This window comes from Quercus lobata, chromosome 5, assembly GCF_001633185.2.
Source record: "Quercus lobata isolate SW786 chromosome 5, ValleyOak3.0 Primary Assembly, whole genome shotgun sequence".
Lineage (NCBI taxonomy): Eukaryota > Viridiplantae > Streptophyta > Magnoliopsida > Fagales > Fagaceae > Quercus > Quercus lobata.
The window spans coordinates 1315154-1335589 of NC_044908.1; the positions used below are offsets into that span (position 1 = coordinate 1315154).

The 20436-nt window shown below is 32.2% G+C and overlaps 2 protein-coding genes and 3 long non-coding RNA genes across 6 annotated transcripts; 2 read left to right on the forward strand and 3 right to left on the reverse strand.

The window, feature by feature from the left end:
* Positions 1-853: 853 nt before the first annotated feature.
* On the reverse strand, positions 854-1929 carry LOC115992795. Its single transcript, XR_004092657.1, has 4 exons — positions 1911-1929; positions 1728-1815; positions 1285-1621; positions 854-1167 (listed from the first exon to the last, which is right to left on the reverse strand). It is a non-coding gene; the product is annotated as an uncharacterized LOC115992795 (long non-coding RNA).
* A 4793-nt stretch (positions 1930-6722) lies between these two features.
* Positions 6723-8975, reverse strand: LOC115992792. Its single transcript, XR_004092654.1, has 2 exons — positions 8698-8975; positions 6723-7260 (listed from the first exon to the last, which is right to left on the reverse strand). It is a non-coding gene; the product is annotated as an uncharacterized LOC115992792 (long non-coding RNA).
* A 2716-nt stretch (positions 8976-11691) lies between these two features.
* LOC115992791 (lactoylglutathione lyase GLX1-like) lies at positions 11692-13586 on the forward strand. Its single transcript, XM_031117037.1, has 2 exons — positions 11692-13173; positions 13263-13586. Exons 1-2 carry the CDS (start codon positions 12988-12990, stop codon positions 13476-13478), a joined length of 402 nt encoding a protein of 133 aa, XP_030972897.1. The 5' UTR covers positions 11692-12987; the 3' UTR covers positions 13479-13586.
* A 129-nt stretch (positions 13587-13715) lies between these two features.
* Positions 13716-15975, reverse strand: LOC115992790. 2 transcript variants are annotated; one of them, XM_031117035.1, is made up of 3 exons: positions 15567-15975; positions 15080-15143; positions 13716-14117 (listed from the first exon to the last, which is right to left on the reverse strand). In XM_031117035.1, exons 1-3 carry the CDS (start codon positions 15856-15858, stop codon positions 14069-14071), a joined length of 405 nt encoding a protein of 134 aa, XP_030972895.1. In that variant the 5' UTR covers positions 15859-15975; the 3' UTR covers positions 13716-14068. The 2 variants fall into 2 exon arrangements, with proteins under 2 accessions (XP_030972895.1, XP_030972896.1); XM_031117036.1 differs by having other exon boundaries at positions 13720-14261.
* A 1058-nt stretch (positions 15976-17033) lies between these two features.
* Positions 17034-17998, forward strand: LOC115992796. The gene is made up of 2 exons (XR_004092658.1): positions 17034-17600; positions 17683-17998. It is a non-coding gene; the product is annotated as an uncharacterized LOC115992796 (long non-coding RNA).
* The last annotated feature ends 2438 nt before the right edge of the window (positions 17999-20436 follow it).

Sequence of the window (20436 nt, forward strand, 5' to 3'; positions counted from 1 at the left end):
TATATATATATATGTAGGTGCTTAAGAATTCTTTGCCTTTGGCTTTGGCATTTTTGGCTTGATTGCCTAGCCTTGCCTTTGGCTTGAATTCCTTGGTCCCACATTGGAAAGATCTCTTTCCTCTTCATGCCATATAAGGCATGAACCAATGGTTGAAGAGTACCACTAGTACTTGATAATTGCCGTCATAAGTACTTGATAATTGCCGTCGTAGATTCAACTTCATACGAGGAAGTTGGACAACCAAATACCTTTTGTGACGACCTTTGGCCGTTGTTAATGCATAGTTTCAATGACAAAATGCCGTCATAGTAATTTCATTTGTCATTGACAATACAACTTTATATGAGGAAGTCGTATGATCAAATACTTTCTATGACGAACTAAGGCCGTTGTTAATACATTTTTTTGATGAATAAAAGCCGTCGTAATTACTTGATTTGTCGTCGACAATGTAACTTCATACGAGGAAGTCAAACGACCAAATACTTTCTACAACGAACTAAGGCCGTTGTTAATGTCCTTGTTTTGACGAATAAAAGCTGTCATAAGTACTTGGTTTGTCGTCGAAAATAACTTTTGTGATGAACTATAGTCGTCGTTAATGTAGTTTTTCAACGACTAAAAGCCATCGTAAAATAATTGGTTTTTCGTCAACAATACATTATCAATGTGACCATTTACCTTTTTCAATGAAATTTGACCGTTATTGAAACCTATTCACCACATCAGTAATACATTATTTGCAACAAAATAACTTTGTCGATAATAAAAGAGAAATCATTTCTAATATTTTAATTGCGAGGAAACATAAATCTCCCAAAAGTATTTCAATTCAAATAACAAGCACAAATCCATAATTGTCCAAATCTAGAAAGTGCATAATGCAATAAAAAAAATATTAAAACATCTATAAAATAGAATAAAAAATATTAATTAAAACGTCTACATGAAAGCTATAATATCCTTCACATAACTTGAAAACATAAATATTGGAAGATCAATCATCATCTGAGTCAGTATTATCCTTTTGAGAGCCATCTTAGTCATCTTCCTCCTCAGAGTCATCTTCTATGTTTTCATCCACATTTTGATTTCCTTCTCCAGCATTGGTCTGTAATATTTTGATCTCCTTCTGCGATTTCTTTTGTTTCTATCACTCTTTTCCTGGTTACATGAAAAAAATACACTAAATGAGTTAATTATTAAACATTTGCTTCAAAGAAAGATTTTAGAAAAAAATATATTAAAAAAAACTATTAATAAAGTTCATTTTATAATCACCTTTCACTTGCGATTATTCCATTTGTTGCACATCTCTTTCCAAATAGTTGGAGTTACATCATCTGGGGGATGCTTGTACCATTCATCTTGGGGAATTTTATTTGTTACACATTCTTCTCTAAGGTGCCACATCCAATCAGGATAGCGTCGTTTGACATGCTCATCAAATACCTACCTCTCAAGAACTAAGTCATCTGTCTCAAATTGTGCTTCTTTGTATAACTCATAAAGCATATTTAGTTGTTCTTTAGGGTATTTTGAAAAAGTTGTCCATGGCCCAGTAATGTTTTGGTGGAACTTAATAGTAATCTCTTGGGGTATTTTCTTTTCTATGAATCTAATAATATGAGAGAAACACAAAGCATGTAAAATATTACATATAAATGAAATGTAAGCACTAAAAAATAAATGATTAAAGTGACCAAAAAATAGGGAAAAAAGACCTTCTGTCATGTATCTCACACTTGTGGTTATGACCTAGATAAACACCCTTAGCCTTTCCTCGACCTCTTTTCTTTTGTACAGTAGATCCTACCAATAATGGAATAAGTAAAAATAAATAAATAAGCTTTAAGCATAAAATTGGTATATTAGCATATAAACTTTAGGAAGATATTAAGTATTACCTTCGCTGCCCCCATTAATTACACTATTAAAAGAAACAAGTGCTTCATTAGTTGGAGACTCAGATGATGAAGGTGCAACTTGTGATTGACTACCACTATCACTTTTATCTCTCGCTTGTTTTATAGCTCGCTTCTTACTTTTCTTTGCCATTCACCTGTAACGTAGTTAAAAAAAAAGCCACATCTTTGATAAGTTGTAATTATTTAGTCAACAAAAATATAATTAAAACCAAGGACCATATTAGAAATATCAATATAAAGATTAAAAAAAAAAAAATTTGTGATAGATAAACTTATTATAAAAGTTAAAAACTAAAAAACTAACTTAACAACACCACATCTGAATATATTGTAAACTAACTAACATGAAAAACTTGATCAAATTTTAGAGATTCACTAATTTAATTAAATAATTATATACAAATAAAATGATCAGCTTCAACAAATTGCTAAAGTTTAGAAAAAAAAAAACAAAAAAAAATGCTAAAGTTACTTTTTACGGTACACTTATATTATTATATACTACAAGACAAATTCTATTATTATAATACTATTATTATACAATTGTCACAGCTTCAACAAATATATATTATTGAAAAGTGGTCAATGGGATTCTGGTTCCCTTGCAGTTTTGCAGACAAAGAAATATTCAATTGTACACTAATATTATATTATATTATTATATATCCACAACAAACACCAACCATTCATTCAAATATTTTTTTTTAATCAAAAAAAATTTCAGCCATTCATTCATTAGCTTTTTGGCTCAGCACCCAACCATCCACTATCACTATATATCTATTCAGTGGATTCATTGAACCAGAACGTGCAGTATAATTTAAAACTGTACAAAAAACTAAAGTGCAGACAAAGAGAGTGAGATAGAGTAAGTGATACCAGTGGCTTAGCAAGATGATTAGATTCTGGCAAGTATGGAGAACGATGGTGTAGAGACAAGCAAAGATACTGACGGCGCAAGAGAGTAATAAGACAGAGTTGTGTTTTTTTTTTTCCTTTTCTTTTTTCTTTTTTATGTTTCTATTTTTTGGTTTTTGCATTGGGAATTAGGGATCTGTTGAGGAAGACAGATTTGGGCTTTTTTTTGTTTTGTTTTGTAATTAGGGATATGTTTACCTGAAAGGAATTTCCTATATTTTTGGGTTTTTTAAAATTTTATTTTTTGAATTTTTTTCAACAAACTTATAAGGGTCAATTATAAAATTTTAAAGTACAATTAAAAAAAAAAAATTTTGGATGATTTGAATTTTAAATTTTTAGCTGCCAAATTCTAAATTTTGAGAAGGGTGGGAGTAGGAGGGAGGGGGTGGCGGTAAAGAAAATTTTAACCTATGTTGCAATTTTATTCCATCTCAAATAGGAAGTTTCAAAAGTTAGTGAAATATAAACTGTGTAGGTGGATTTTTTTGTAAGAAAATATAACCTCAATATTTAAAAAAAATAATAATAATTTTGTGTATTTTATTTGGCAAAACCTCCCAAGGCAAAAAAACATTTTTCACTTGAAATCTCATTAACCAATTTTTTTTTAATTAATATTAAAAATGTTGTATACTAACATGCTTCAATTTTCCAAAATTATCTTATTATTGATTTAAAATTTTAATTAAAGTTTTCTAAAAAAAAATTAATTAAAGAGTATTTAAAAAATTCTTCCAATCCAATTAATGGTCAGATTTTGGATTTGGACTTGTATTATTTTAAACTACTTAACCTTAAATCTAGACAATTGATTGTTGACATGACAATTCATAATTGATCACCTTGAAATTTTATAAGCATGAAAAATATATGAAGATAATGCAATTTAACGGTAGATTTGTCAAAAATTCAAAATTCACATCGAATTAAGAAATATAGAGTTGGATTCAAATTACATGTGTTGTAACTCTAAAAAATGTTATATCATCCAATAACTTATAATTGAATTAATATTTTGAAAATCCAATCATTGGATTAAGTGTTCTATATGATCTTAACATGCATGCTAATTTTCATGCCAATCGGATGTAATTTACCATTTGATCTATGAACTCATATTTTATGCATTATTTTAAACTACTTAAACTTGAATCTAGACAATTGATTGTTGACACGACAATTCATAATTGATCACCTTGAAATTTTATAAGCATGAAAAATATATGAAGATAATGCAATCTAACGGTAGATTTGTCAAAATTCACATTGAATTAAGAAATATAGAGTTGGGTTCAAGTTACATGTGTTGTAACTCTAAAAAATGTAACATTACCCAATAACTTATAATTGAATTAATATTTTGAAAATTCAACCATTGGATTACATGTTCTATATGTTCTTAACATGCATGCCAATTTTCATGCCAATCAGATGTAATTTACCATTTGATCTATGAACTCATCTTTTATGCATTATTTTAAACTACTAAAACTTGAATCTAGAAAATTGATTGATGACATGACTATTAATCTTTGATCACCTTGAAAATTTGTAAGCATGAAAAATATATGAAAATAATGTAATCTAACGGTAGATTTGTCTAAATTCACATCGAATTTAGAAATATAGGGTTGGGTTCAAGTTACACTTTACATAACTCTAAAAAATGTTACATCACCCAATAACTTATTAGTGAATTCATATTTTGAAAATCTAACAATTAGATTGCATGTTATATATGGTCTTAGCATGCATGCCAATTTTCATGCCAATCGGATGTAATTTACCATTTGATCTATAAACTTATATTTTATGCATTATTTTAAATTATAAAAATTTGAATTTAAACAATTGATTAATGACATGACAATTAATAATTGATCACCTTGAAAATTTATAAAAATGAAAAATATATGAAAATAATGTAATGTAACGGTAGATTTGTCAAAATTCACATTGAATTAAGAAATATAGAGTTTGGTTCAAGTTACATGTGTTGTAACTCTAAAAAATGTTACATCACCCAATAACTTATTATTGAATTAATATTTTGAAAATCCAACCATTGGATTACATATTCTATATGTTCTTAACCTGCATGCTAATTTTCATGTCAATCGGATGTAATTTACCATTTGATCTATGAACCCATCTTTTATGCATTATTTAAAACTACTTAAACTTGAATCTAGACAATTGATTGATGACATGACTATTAATCTTTGATCACCTTAAAATTTTGTAAGCATGAAAAATATATGATGATAATGTAATCTAACGGTAGATTTGTCTAAATTCACATCTAATTAAGAAATATAGGGTTGGGTTCGAGTTACACCTAACATAACTCTAAAAAATGTTACACCACCCAATAACTTATTATTAAATTCATATTTTGAAAATCCAACTATTGGATTACATTTACTATATGGTCTTAACATGCATTCCAATTTTCCTACTAATCGGATGTAATTTACCATTCGATCTATAAACTCATCTTTTATGCATTATTTTAAACTACTAAAAGTTGAATATAGACAATTGATTGATAACATGACTATTGATCTTTAATCATCTTAAAATTTTGTAAGCATGAAAAATATACAAAGATAATGTGATCTAACAGTAGATTTGTCAAAATTCACATCAAATTAAGAAATATAGGTTTGGGTTCAAATTACACCTGACGTAATTCTAACAAATGTTACACCATCCAATAACTTATTTTTGAATTCATATTTTGAAAATCGAACCGTTGGATTATATGCTCTATATGCTTTTAACATGAATGCCAATTTTCATACCAATCAGATGTAATTTCCCATTTGATCTATTAACTTATCTTTTATGCATTATTTTATACTACAAAAACTTGAATTTAAACAATTATGCGTTTCTTTTTATTTTTCTTTGAATTTTAGAATAAATTTTATCTCAAAAAAAATTAATATTTTAATGATTTTTTGCGAAGGTCAATCATAGCCCTCACAAATAATTTAGTATTAGTAAGGGCATATTTTTAACCGAGCAAAGATTTTAATGGCACAAGAGAGTAACTGTAAAACAGCGTTGTGTTTTTTTTTTTTTTTTTTTTTTTTTTTTTTTTTTTTTTTTTTTAGTTTTTTTATTGGGAATTAGGGATTTGTTGAGGAAGATAGATTTGGGCTTTTTTTTGTTTTGTTTTGTAATTAGGGATATGTTTACCTGAAAGGAATTTCCTATATTTTTGGGTTTTTTAACCTTTTTTTTTTTTTTTTTTTGGGTTGAGAAGATGGGTTTGTTCACATTGTTGTACCAACTTTATTATATTTCTTGAATTTTTTTCGACAAATTTATAAGGGTCAATTATAAAATTTTAAAGTATAAATTAATTTTTTTTGGATGATCTGAATTTTAAATTTTTTGCTGCCAAATTCTAAATTTTGAGAGGGGTGGGGGTAGGAGAGAGGGAGTGGCAATAAAGAAAAAAAAAATTTTGCTGCCAAATTTTAAAGTATACATTCTTTCTTTTAAAGCAAATTAGCTATTTACAACAGTTAGCATGTTTGTCGCAAATACAAACTCAATTAGAAAAAAACAATTTAATTGCGATTGATAAATGTTGTCACAAATGTGAAAAGTAAGAGGGAAATTTTCCCTCCAAAATATTTTACCAATTTTGATGGCTTCATGTCTGTCGCTAATACCCTTTTTTATATTTACGATGGAATCATGTTTGTCACAAATAATAACACCATAAAAAAAATATATTTTTTATTTTCGATGCACAAAGGCCGTCACAAGTGTTAATAGTGCCGACGGTGTTTCTTCTGTCGTCGTAAATAATACCCTCTATTATATTTACGATGGAAGATTGTTTGTCACAAATACTAATACCATAAAAAATATATATTTTGTATTTTCGATGTACCAAAGCCATCACAAGTGTTAATAGTTTCGACGGTTTTTCTTTAGTTGTCATAAATAATACCTTACTAGCGACGAACATTTTTATGCCGTCGTAAAAAGTAAGGCGGGAACATTTCCCTAAAAAAAAAATCACATTTTCGACAAAAATAATAAGCATTTTTGACAGACTCATTTTGCCGTCACAAAATGTGTTGATATTTGACAAGTCATTGTCGATGGAAGAGACTTGCCGTCCAAAAAGCTAGTTTTTACGATGGTTTTTTGTAATCGTCGAAAAAGTTTCGTCGCAAATAGCAATCTTTTTTGTAGTGATTCCCCAACTCTGTTTAATAATTCAAAGAGTTATCATCAATTGAGGAGAATTTCACCTCCCGCTCCATCAACAGCTGAGATGATTTGAAAAGCATATTAGACTCTTTTAGTGTCTTGGACCTTCGGGAGAAAGCAGACTTGGCCTCTGTAATTTGCGTTCGCTTAGATGTCGAAGTTTTAGCCATGTCTAACCAAAAGGAAATATGCATGATCGTGAGTATGAGAGATCAAAACATAAGTGTGCAATGATGACAATAAGAACAAATACAAGTGTGTGCGCCCAACCCCACCATTGAGATGTTTGGATAATCACTAATTTTTCAACCTTTTTTTTTTTATCACACATTCCGCGTGGTATATGTGTATAAAAACTGAAAATTGTTGTTTGAAAACATTTGTGAAAATATGTATGAGTGAAAAAGTGTGTGAAGATATATTGTTCAAAAACTGAAAATTGTTGTTTGTCTCATGTGCGGTGTGCCTATCTCACTGCACTTTACTAATCATATAAAGTTAGACACACCACAATTCACGAATCACACAAATAAGAAATAACAAAGACACTCAGTTCAGATAGTATAAATTGTTGTTTGTCTCATGTGCGGTGTGCCAATTTTTTCCCTATATATATTCAGTGTGTGAAATTGCAGTAACGCAACATTCACATCACACGTATGAAAGATGTCAAATATGGTACGGTAGTAAAAAATGCTTTAACGAAAAGAAAACAAGAACAAAAGGGAAATAACATTCAACATCCAAAATGCCAATATTGTTTTGGACATGGATATGTTGTACTGTTCACTCTCGTTGGCTCGTTGCCCTAGAGCTAAGGTCAAGCAGTGGTGGTTGTTAATTAGCACCGGTGCCCATTAGCACAAACAGTAAGGACAAAAGGTCATTAAAATGGGGCCATGTTTTTGGAAGGAGTAACACCAACAATCTCACAACAAAATTAGTAAGTTTTTTATTATTTCTAAATGTTTACTACTAAAATAACTTGTTTTTGAGATGCCATAAGAGCAATACAGAATTGCAAAATCCACCTTTCCCTTAATTTCCCATTTAATAGCTATGATGAGAAACTAATTAATCCTGCCTTGATGGAAAATTTTAACCCAAGGTGGAATGCCAAATATAGCCTCCAAAATAGCATCTCTGTTCCTAGTATCAACACATTTGAAAAAAAAGAAGTTCATTTTCTAGAGAATAAGTCTGAACGGACACAAATTAACTCCTACATCACACTTTTCTTTACTAAATGTGCAAATTTATAATTTATCAATTTATAGTTTGACTGAAATTTAAGTTGCATTATTTGGTAGATTCACTACCGTTTTTCCATTGATTTTTTTTTTCTTTTTTTGTCCACCACTTTGATGAAGAATCAAGGTTCATTCCCAACTTAACAAAAGATTAATAGCCTTTTTTTTTTTTTTTTTAAACTCTAAATAGTTTATGGTTTCTTCAATTCTATTTAAAATGCATAAAAAACATAATAATTTCAGATAAAGATAAAGCAAACCAGCCAACTCAGATGCAAAAATAAACGAAAAATTTCTTAGGAAAAAAAAAAAATTTCAATATGAAATACATAATAACACAAACATTCATATTCATGTACCTTTTTCCTAATCCCCCAATTCCAACATGTGATCAACTTTGTGCGTAGATCAGCAACTATAAAGTCTTTCAGACTCATTTTCTTTCTTCGCCTGGGATTTCTCTTATTTCTTGGCATCTAATTAAAAAAAAATCTCAAACCATTAACCGCATTATGTTATGTCAACCCAACATAACAAGGAGAGAAATGAAATGAGAGGACTCACCTGTGAGAGGGAGAGAGAGAGAGAGAGAGGTGCTGTTTTTGGCGAGAACAAGAGAGAAAAGAGATAGGGACAGAGATCGAGGCTGGTCTTAATAAATAGAGAAGTAAGAGAAAGATCAGAAGAAATAAGAGTGGGGGTGGATAAAATGATGGGTGAGGTGGCATTATCCTATTGCTTGTTGTTGGATTTCAAGGAATCCAAAGATTTTAGGATATGATAAAAATTCACAAATTTTGCCACAATTATTTGTGTGAAAGGACAAAATTTAGTTACAATATCTTAAGTACTATTTTTTAGGTTATTCTCTTAAGATTTAGTCAAGTAGTTTTTTTTCATAAGATGGAAGTGTATTTGTTAATTAAGTAGCCACATGACTGAATCTTAAGAGGGAAACCTAAGAAACAGAAACTAAACATTGTACTTAAGTCTTGCCCCAGTGTGATAAATAGTGAGTAGCGGAGTGAGTTTACGTGAAAGTGACAAATAACTTGTCTGGAATCTATAGATGACATTTCATCTATAGATTTTCTCCTTATCAAAAGAAGAAAAAGAAAAAAAAAAAGAATATATAGATGACATTCTATTTAGATAAAACTTATTCCTAAACTTAGAGTATTTGCATTAGTTTGTGTAAAAATTCATATTTCTTTTAGTATAATAACACACATTTTCTATTTTACATTTTCACTTTTCAAAATAATGTATCATATTATCTATTTTTACGTGGTTAAAATATTAATTTTTTTACTTTTTTTAGACATAAAAATCATTATTTTCTTTTCATTCTCAAGATACATAAAAAATAAAAAAATAATGTCAATATAAATTTAAGGGTAAAATATTATAGTTTTAGCATTTGGGTAAAAACTTGTTTGGCAACGTAAAATGGACAAAAAATAAAAATTGTTATCAAAACTTAATTGATGAAGGAAATTGAAAAGAGGCCAAAGCAAAATGTTGATTCTAATTTTCAAAAACCAATGAAAATACGCACCTACTTTAATGAATCCATCTCATTTAACAAGGTAGAGTCAAAGTTCAAATCCTAGTAACAACATATTTTAGTATTTTCTATTTTTTTTCTTTGGAAACTTTTTTTATTTTTTAAATTTCAACTAACCAAACATGTTTTTTTTTTTTTTAATTACAAATATATAAAAAAATTATTTTTTCTTTTTTTCATTTTTTTTTTTTTTGAAAATAGAAAACAAAAACGGTTAAAGTAACCTAAATTCCTACCAGTTTTTTTTTTTTTTTTTTTCTTCCTCATTGCCCCATCCTCCGATCAAGGTCATCTATCAATCTTTGACTCTAGTGTCTATCAAGGTCATTGACCATAAACATGTCTTTTATTTTTAATTTTTTTTATAGAAACCCCATAAATATGTCTTCAGAGACAACAATTGTTTAATAGGACCAAACCATAATTTTGCAATACAAAAACACTTATCCCAAAAGAGTAAAATGGTGAATTTTGGGTAAAGCAATAATAAAAACTGCTCAACAAAACTGATATGCTCGACAAAACCATTCTAAATATTGCTCACTATCCACACTTTTTATATAGACTAGTGTTGACTGTTGAGTTTTGCTTGATTGTGGTTGGATGCATTTGTCTAAGGATAAGAGAATTATTTTCTCAAAAATAAAAAAATAATAATAATGAAAAAGGAGAAGGGAATCATAATCAATAAATCAAAGACTTTAAGAAACATTTTTTATTGGTGGTTAGCAAAAAAAAGAAAATTTTTTTTTATTGGTTAAATATTGCAACAAATTTACTAAAAAAAATAAAAGAGCACAACATGATGTAAAATTGGCATAGTACCCCCATTATAAAAGCTACAATTAAGAGCCCATCTCTCAGTTGGAAGCTCATCATGGGTGCGTGAATTGCTGAGTCCTACTCATGGAAGAATTGTATTTCAAAAAATTAATTATAAAGATTTCATGTTTTTGAGAACGGTTTGAAATGATATGTGCATAATATTTTCATAACATTTTTACAACAAATGTTAAGTGGCAGATTGTTATTAGTTGTTATTGTTGGAATAAAAAAGTAATCTTAACGTTAAGCTAAAATTTGAATCAATAACAACTAACCACCTATGATTTATTGTGAAAATATTATAAAAATATTGTGAACATAGTTCCTCCCTTATTTAATATTTGAAAGTATGCTAAAGATTATAAAAAAAAAAAAAAAAAAATTGAAAGTATGCTAAAAGTATATTTACAATTTGCAAAATAGTTTCTAACATTTCCATAAAAAAATAAATCAAAACAAATTTTTTATAAAAAAATTGTATCTTAAATTCTGAGTGCAACTTCATTGGTAGGTAGAAGCTCTACTTTGGAAAAACAATAGCTCATTGAAAAAAAAAAAAAAAAAAAAAACAACAATTGACATGTTTTTGTAGCAATATTTTATGCGTGTCAGCATTTTACGTAGAAAGTTTTTTAATGCATGTCCGATTTGTCAGTTTATTATTGTTATTTATTTAATCGAAACAGTAACGTGTTAAATAAGAGGAGTTGTAGAAATTGTAGGGACCGGTGTTAGTAGTAAATTTTCTGCCGATGAAATCACAAAATGATGAATTTGGTTGTTGAAACTTGCACAGTTGCATTTATTTGTAGTTACAGAGTGAGATCAGCATACTCATTCATTGTGCTTACACTGTGGTTTGGTCATTTCTTTTAAGAGGCTGTTCCAAGCATTAAAGTCACCCGTCTCATTTCTCTTTTCATAGCTTTATAATTCGGATTCATATCCCGTGCAATACCCGCATGGGATGTAATAGCTTTAATATCAGCCATAGATTAAATCCAATGCTCAAAATATTGATATGTTCTCTGTCCAAGCTGGCAATCCGCGTGCCCATCTATTTCTCTTCTCTTTTCAGTTTTCACTTAGCAACAGTTTACCCAAATGATTTCAGAAAAATTCTCTCTCCTCTCTTTTTTTTCTCTCACTCTTTCACTTCCACCAGCGGTTTTTCTCTCTTTACCTCCCTCTCCCTAACGCTCCTCTCAACCCCAACTGTGCCTCCAGTACAGCCATTGCTCCGCCTCGCCAGTTTTGACAAGAGCGGGCTTGGTCTGTCGGATTACCCTGAAACCCACAAATCTCTTTCCCCACCACCGCCCACAGTATTCTCTGAAACCCACACTATGCTCTGAAATCTTCTAAAAGCAGTAGATGGTGTCAATCAACTGCTTGTTGTTTGTCTCCGTTGAAGTCCGACTGTTTTGGGTATGGTTGATTGGTTTGGATTTTTGGGTTTCAAATGAATGGCAGTTGGATGGCCGTTTACAGACTTGAGGGTTGATGTCAAAATGGGTTTTGATATGAGCATGTGTTTTATTTTATTGAGTAAATACTAAATACTAAAATGCATGTCATTGTGTGCGTGAGTGATCGAGTGTGAGTGAAATTTGTATTTATGCTTAAATTAGTGTAAACACATGGAGTAGACTACCGGCCTTAAAATCTGAGAATGTGAAGGGTTAGTTCTATGAAATAACCTTGTCGTTTTTGTTTTTTTTTTTTTCCTTTGCTCTGATCTTTGTTATTATCTTGCTTCTTTGCTCTGATTTTTGGGCGGGGGTGAGGTTAAAATGTGAGGCGTTTGATTAAAAAAGTAAAAAAAATGGTTTAGTTTGGTTTTTAAACAATTTTTAAAATTACTTTATTTGATTTTAAACTAGTTTAGGTTTATATTTTTTTTGTTTAGACTAAGTACATTTTGGTTAGCTTCTAAATACAATCATACACAAGGACCTTAGAGGTACGTGGATTATGCATATTTAAGTTCAATTTGATACAGTAAAGAAGCTTGGCCTAAGAAAATTAGACGCAGCAATGGAATAAATATGGATTTGCACATATAATATGAAGAGATAAGCAAAGAAAAAGAGAATGTTAACCTTTTTAATTTTTTTTTCTCCTTGATGGTTGATTTAGGGATGTAATCTCACTAGTATACTTGTTTTGGTGGTCCTAGTTAAAAAGAGGGGAAAAAGGAACACACACACACACACAAAGAGGCTTTGGAGAGAGATTGTGTGTATTTCAGGATAATATGCATAGGGTATTTTGTGACAGAGTTGAGACTATTGAAAATGACAAATTGGGTGATAATGTTACTTCAATTATGACTACTATATGGTTTCTTAAAAATTACTTCGATATTGATTTTTCAGATTATGGTGTGTCTTCATATGATTTAGGAACTGGTTTTGGTCATTTTGCTATTGCAACTCCAGATGTAAGTTTCATTTTTATATTCTTGGAAGTTTGTTGATGTAATTTCTGTTTTAGTGTTGAGGCTGAATTATGCATTCCTTGAACATTTAGGTTTACAAATTGGCTGAAGACATCCGAGCCAAGGGTGGTGTTGTCACTAGAGAGCCTGGTCCTGTTAGAGGTGGACAACCTGTTATTGCCTTTGTGAAGGATCCTGATGGTTATGTTTTTGAGCTTATCCAAAGAGGTCCAACTCCTGAGCCACTCTGTCAAGTAATGCTTCGTGTTGGTGATTTGGAAACTGTTGGCACCATCTATTTTAAGTGAATCTTTGCCCGTGGATGTGTATATTTTATTAGAACTCTTGTTATCATTATTATGTTCTTGTAATCAAAGTTTTCATTTCAATAGAAGTTTTTTCAGTCTTGGATCAAATCCTTTTCTTGTTTATCTTTCGTCTCATGTATCGATTTGTGATTGTAATGCTACATCAAAATTGTTCTACTAGTTCAACTTGAAGCATTAGAAATTAAAAATAAAATCACACAATCAATTACATTCTCAAAATAATATCATGAAAGGATAAAACATGTTAGTACATTCTCTTGGTTTGAACTCTACATTCTTGTAAGATTGTTGTATAAATAAATAAGGAAACTCTTGCGTCAAAATTAGAGAATACATTCAATGTTAATAGAAGAAAACTACGCTATCCCTCAACCAAACAAAAACCTTTTGATGAAGATAAAAGCCCAGGTCGTTAACTGTAGCCCAATATTTAAGAATGTGCTTGAGTAGCCGATAGCTTGTGCTATGTCTCCAACATCACTAAAGCTCCCTCCAAAGATGGCCTTTGGTTGTGTCTAAATTTTCTCAAAGTAAGCTTTATTCTTGCATTCCAGATTAGACGTAGTGGCTCATTGTTTTAGCTCCCTTTTTGACAGTTTCTCCACCATCACCAAAAAGCTGGAAAAAAATCAAGCTTTCCATTGTTGCATTAGCCTAGGTTGACTTCAAGATACATGGTGCTTCAATTGATCATGGAATGTTTCAAAAGCTTTTCTCAACAGATACATTAAACTTTTGGCCAGTAAAGGCTAAATTTTTTTCCTATTAACAAGAAAACAAGGGACATACGGTCATTACTCCATATAACATTTTAGCCTCAGTAAATGAAAACATAAAACAAACTAGGCTATTCATATGATCAACTATGCCTAACAAATTAGTTGCAATTCTTGTTTTATGGTACAAATCAGAACCGTATCTCAATAACATAGAAATGTCCAAGTAGAATCAAAGTTCATCTAGAAATACTTGATGTTTTATTAGAAGAAAAACAGAATCACCCAATTTTGGAAGATTATTTCAAATCAAAAACCCAAAATATTTTGGACATGCACTAACAAACATATAAAAATCTGTAATTTATTGCTTAACATTTGGGCAAAACTTGTAAAGTATGACTGGTGACAATTCAAGATAGCAAAAAGTTTCCTCACAAGTTCACCTTTCAAGAGCCATAGTTTGTATGTATAAAATGAACTACAACATGCCAAATATATTATCCTACTAGAATAATACACAACTGGATAATCAATCCAAATTTAGGGAAAAAGAACATGTACTTAAGTAAACTTAGAAGGACAAAAAAGAAAAATATTTTTTAGAATACCTCATGACCAAGCAACAGAATTTCTAGCTAATGTCAAAGAGGAAAAACCTCCTAAAATTGCTCAAGAGGTACCACAAACAAAAGGCTCAGTGCAAAAGAGGTGGTGAAGCGATTTTTTCTATTTCCTTGTAATCAACTACATCTTAATCCGAATTAGCAAGGTTTAAAATCTTTGTAAAGAATCAAAATGGCAAACCAAATATACAACTATATAAAATCAATATTTCAAGGATTCCAGTCTTTAAGTACTTACAAGTGAGCAACTTCTGTTGTCTTCTTCTTCCCAAAAACATAGCTCGCCAGAACATCCTCCATTCCTACATCACAGCAATTAAGCAATTAAGATTAAAGAAATTAACCTTCAAGTTTAAAGCAATTAAGCTTCATTTTACGAAAAGTTATCAAATTTACAACAAAAGCCCAGATTTTTCTATGTTTAGTTTTCTTGAAGCAAAAATTGAATTTTTAGCATAAAACTCAAATGGCCAACCACTACTGACACTCTGTATTGTTAGGTAGGACAAAGAAAATGAAAATAGAGCAATTTTTATCATATGGGACACTTCAAAAATTAACGATTCCACTTAATTAGACTCCAAAAACTTCATTGCCTATTTGAAATTCTTCTTCACTACCATTAAATTATCTTATACATAACGACTCTCAAAAAAAAAAAAAAATCTTATACATAACAAACACGCACACGAATATATAGGAAGTGGAAGAGGGAAAAGGGGTACCAGAAAGAGGAGGACAAAGGGGATTTTCCGACGAGACAATGGCCAAGTACCATCGGAACCACCGATCCGGCCGGTGGCTTCGTTGCTTCAGAGAGACCTTCACTCCATGAGAGTTGGGACTTGGGACAGCTTCACACACGAGAAAGAGGGAGGAAGTTTTTTTGTTGAAGAGCGAGATGGGTCTTCTTTGTCGGCGTCGGAATCGGACGAGCTTGAAGCTTTGCCGGAGCTTTGGAAGAATAGTAACTCTACTGGGTTCTCGAAGCAATGGATGTTCAGAGAATTGGTTCATCGAAGCGACAGTGATGGAAAAGAGAGAAGCTTGGCCTTGTGTGGACTGGTACCGGGCGGCTGTGACAATGGATTGAAGGAGAGGCAGAGAATGGGTTGAAGGAGAGGCAGCTGCTCAGGGGAGAGAGAGAGAGAGAAAAATGAGGCCAAAATGGCCAACTGACCCTAAAATTGTAAGTATATAGTTAGTAGGTTCCGTTTACAAATATTATAAATTTCTAGCATCTCGAGTTTCAAAGAGTCAATTTTGGGACTATAAATCGAGTCTTTGAGGCTCAATTTGCATTCTTCAACCAGTTCTGATGTGGCATTTATTTGAGGTGGATGTCCACCTGGAAATCGAGTCTCTAAGACTCGATTTCAAACCCAAATTTTTTTTAAAAAAATTCCAAGTATCTACATGCCGAAATACACAGCTACCCAAAACAAATTTAAGAAATTTCACTACGCAGATCAAATCAGATCAGAGGGAGGGAAAGAGAAACACACAGCTACTCAGATCAGATCAGATCAGAGGGAGAGAAATAGAGAACCTCACCAGCGCGGCCTGGGGCTCGCGCCGGCCCGAGCCCCAGGCCGTGCGCGACCCAGGCTCGCGCGAGACCCAGGCTCGTGCGCGCCCCAGGCTCGCGCGAGACCCAGGCTCGCGCGCGCCCCAGGCCGGCGCGAGCCCCAGGCCACCTGGGTCTCGCGCGAGCCCCAGGCCGCCTGGGTCTCGCGCGAGCCTGGGTCGCTGGTCAGTTTCTGGTCATGCCGCGCGCGCCTGGGTCTCCAATCTCGATCTTCTCTCCCTTTCTGTTTCTGGTTTTCTTTTTTTTTTTTTCATTTTTTCTCTGGGTTTTTCGTTTGGTCTGAGTGGTCTTAGAGACTCGATTTCCAGGTGGACATCCACGTCAAAAAAATGCCACATCAGAACTGGTCCAAGCATGTAAATCGAGCTTCAAAGACTCGATTTATAGTCCCAAAATCGAGTCTTTGAAACTCGAGATGCTAGAAATTTATAATGTTTGTAAACGGAACTTACTAACTATATACTTACAATTTTAGGGTTAGTTGGCCATTTTGGCCGAAAAAGGAAATTTGAGTTTATGAAAAGTTAGGGTTGAAACTGAAACAGTGGGCGGGTGAAATTTTTTAAAGGGTAAAGAAGTCTTTTATTTCTTGGTGGGGTGTCAATGATTTGAGCCATTAGATTAAATCTACGGCTGAGAAAAGAGGAATTGCACGGGATATGGATCCTTATTTTTCCTTCTCTTTCTCTCTCTTCTTTTCCCCCCCGTCTCTTTCACCTAAGTTTACCAAGCTACTGTGCTAACAAAGAAAAAGAAGCCACAGCCGTCACACCATCAGTTCGAGCCTCCCTTCAGATTTATTAGTTTTTCTCCATCCTTTCGCGAAACCGACGTTGCAAATCTCTTCTTGACCTGCGATTTGCAAAACCCAAGAGTTCGATATCCATTTTTCAGAGACACGCGTTGCCATGCGCGGTGGCTGTCGACCCACGTGCCGTCACAGATTTCCCGTCGACTGGTGGTTCTCGAAACCAACGCCGCAGATTTCTTCTTCGGCCTCCGATGTGTAAAATCCAAGAAGTCGGCGTCCATCTTCAGCCTCACGCGCCTCCACGCGCGGCCTGAAGTTTTGCCGTCAACCCACACTCCAGCCATTGAAGATCACCGTTGGCTGTGTTGCTCCGATTCCGAAGAACCCATGCCTTCTTCCTGCACTTTTATCTCAAAAAAGGTTTGCTTTTGCTTGCTTCTATCTTTGAAAACACAAATGGCTAATTTCCTAACCGTTGGATCATTGTTTTAACCCATGTCAGGAAAATGGAGGTTTTGAAACTGGAGGTGATCCTTTCCCCCAAAAAACAACCATCTCCTACTGCAACCCTAAAATCACTCAAAAATCCAACCTTTTTAATACATCCGAAACCAACAACCGCAACTACACCAAAACAGAACCAAGCACCTCCTTTTTCTTTCACAAACCCTAAACCACAACTACAACCACCACACCTCAAATCTCCAAAAATAGACCCCAAAATACACACAAAAATCTAACCTTTTTAACAAGAATCACAACCAACAACAGCAGGGACAAGCACAAACAATGGTGGCCAACAACAATAACACGCAGCTTGGAAAAGGCAAAACAGTGGAGAGGAAGCAATAACAGAGAAGGAGACTAAAAATGGGTAGTATCTATTTCCATTCTCATATTTCATAAGATGCTGTTGTATGTGCCTAGATTCTGTAGATTTGAGCTTTGTCTATTTTCTGGATCTATGTTCCACATGCTTAGATTTGTATGCATACAGCTATATTCTTGCACAGAGAACACATAAACAGCAACATCAACATACACGGACACCACCGTTTGTGGTGCCTTCGTCTAGCTTCGCCGCCATCAGTGGTGGTGATCTAGAGAGAGAAAATGCGAGATAGAGAGAGAGAGAGAGAGAGAGAGAGAGAGAGAGGGGGAAGAAAGCTTTTAGATTCAGCCATGGAGGCTCGGCTGGGTTTAGGAGCTTAAAAATGCTTTAATCCGATGGATTTGAAATAAGAGAAGATATGATAAGAGAGTTTAGTAGATAAGGGAAGTTTCTACAGACTGACCCACCCTATCCATTTGGCCCAATCCACGCCAAAGCCCAACTTTGGAATTGTCTCAAACCAATCCAATCACTTAGCTGCCCATTTGAATCTCACATTTTTAACTTTTAGCCCGGCCCTCAAAGAAAACCAAGCCCAATCCGTGTGTGCAAAATGGGCCCAGTCCGAAATTTGTTTAAGCATGAGCGCTTCGAACCAGCAGATTTCCCAAAGCTTTAGCCCAATACTTGCAAAGCCTCAACTTAAATTCCAAACATTCAGCCCAATCCGCGGGTCCACAAGCCACAAACACAACTTCCCTAAATTACAAATCAACCACAAACCTTTCCCAAAACCGCAATTTGGCCCAAAATTTTTTAAATATACCATTTCAACCCTCCAATTTCCTAAAATTATATTTTAGACCCCAAAACTTTCCTAAAATAACAAGTCAACCCCAAATCTTTTCTAAAATACATTTTTGATCCCAAACCTTTCTCAAAACTTAATATATAGGCTTGATTTTTTGATCTAGTGATCCAATGTTTGCATTCAATCGATATATCATTTCCATCAATAGGAATTAAGATTTTGTTTTTAATTAAGCTCAACGATGTAAATTTCTCTTTGTATGACACATGGGGTAGATTGAATTAGAGATTTATAAGTACTTGTTTTTGTTTTTTTTGCCTTTTTTTTTTTTTTTTTTCTGTAATACATACAATCCTAACTAAAATTTGGGCTTAAAAAAATTATTTCTAAGTGTATTTTCACCTTTTATATCAAGAGAAAATTAACAAAATATAATTGAAGACATTAACATTAAAAAAAAACTTTTTTTTAGTGAAAAAATATATCTTTAAACCATTCGAATAACATAATATTAAATCTTAACACCGCCTGTATACAAAATTCAAGGAAGAATTGAAAATAAATAAATAAAACTAAATATAACCTACATTACTAGACAGCACTGCACAATACAACTTTTACCACATTACTATCTCTTGTCCTTTCTTTTCACCGTTTGAATTTCAAGTCTCAGGTTTGAATTGTGTTGTTCTTTTTTTAAAATTTATTTTTGAAATCCAAAAACCTGCACACTCTCTCCTATTTTATTTCTCCATCTCAGCCTCCTACACACCATTTTAGTAACAGAAAGCTCTCCCTCTCATTACACACTAATTATTTTAGTTTTATAGCTAAAAGCTAACTTTCTCTCATTCACTATGACACATCTTGGAAGGTTTGTCTGGTACTACGAACCTCCTAACAAGATAGGGAATAGGTATTTTGTACTTTCTTCTTCTTATTGCTATTTTTGTTAGTATTTTCCTTGAGTCTTTGAATTGTTTTATTTATTTATTTATTACTTAAGCTGAGATTTTAAGGAACATACTTCTGGTTCTTTAGGATGTTCCTAGCACTAAATATTCTTCATGGCGTCCTAATTGTGTAGGTGATATTTAGTTTTGTTTGGGCTAGGGTGGGTTTAACTGCATGATCAATCTAATACTAACACATCTTCCAAACTAAGCTTCTATATATATATATATATATATATATATATATTCTATTCTATCGAAGAGCATTTGAGAAAGAGATTTCAATTACTCTTCTTCGCATCTTCTTCACCAGAAGTATGTTCCATTTTCTGTTCAGCCCTAGAGTGACATTTCTTCACATGAAAACAAACAAAAAGTTTTTGACTCGATAGAACAATAAAATTAAAAAATAAAACACTAACAGATTTCAATATATATATATATATATTTATATTGTTTACCATTTTTCCAAATTCTCTCCATACCATTCTTAAAATTAAAAAAAAAAATTATATTAATTTTTGTTAATATAATTTTTTATTAATTTTTTTAAAGAATAGTATGGAGAGAATAAAGAAAAAGGTAAGCAAAAAAAAAAAATGTATATATATATATATATATATTGAAATCTGTTGTATTTTATTTTATTTTTTATTTATT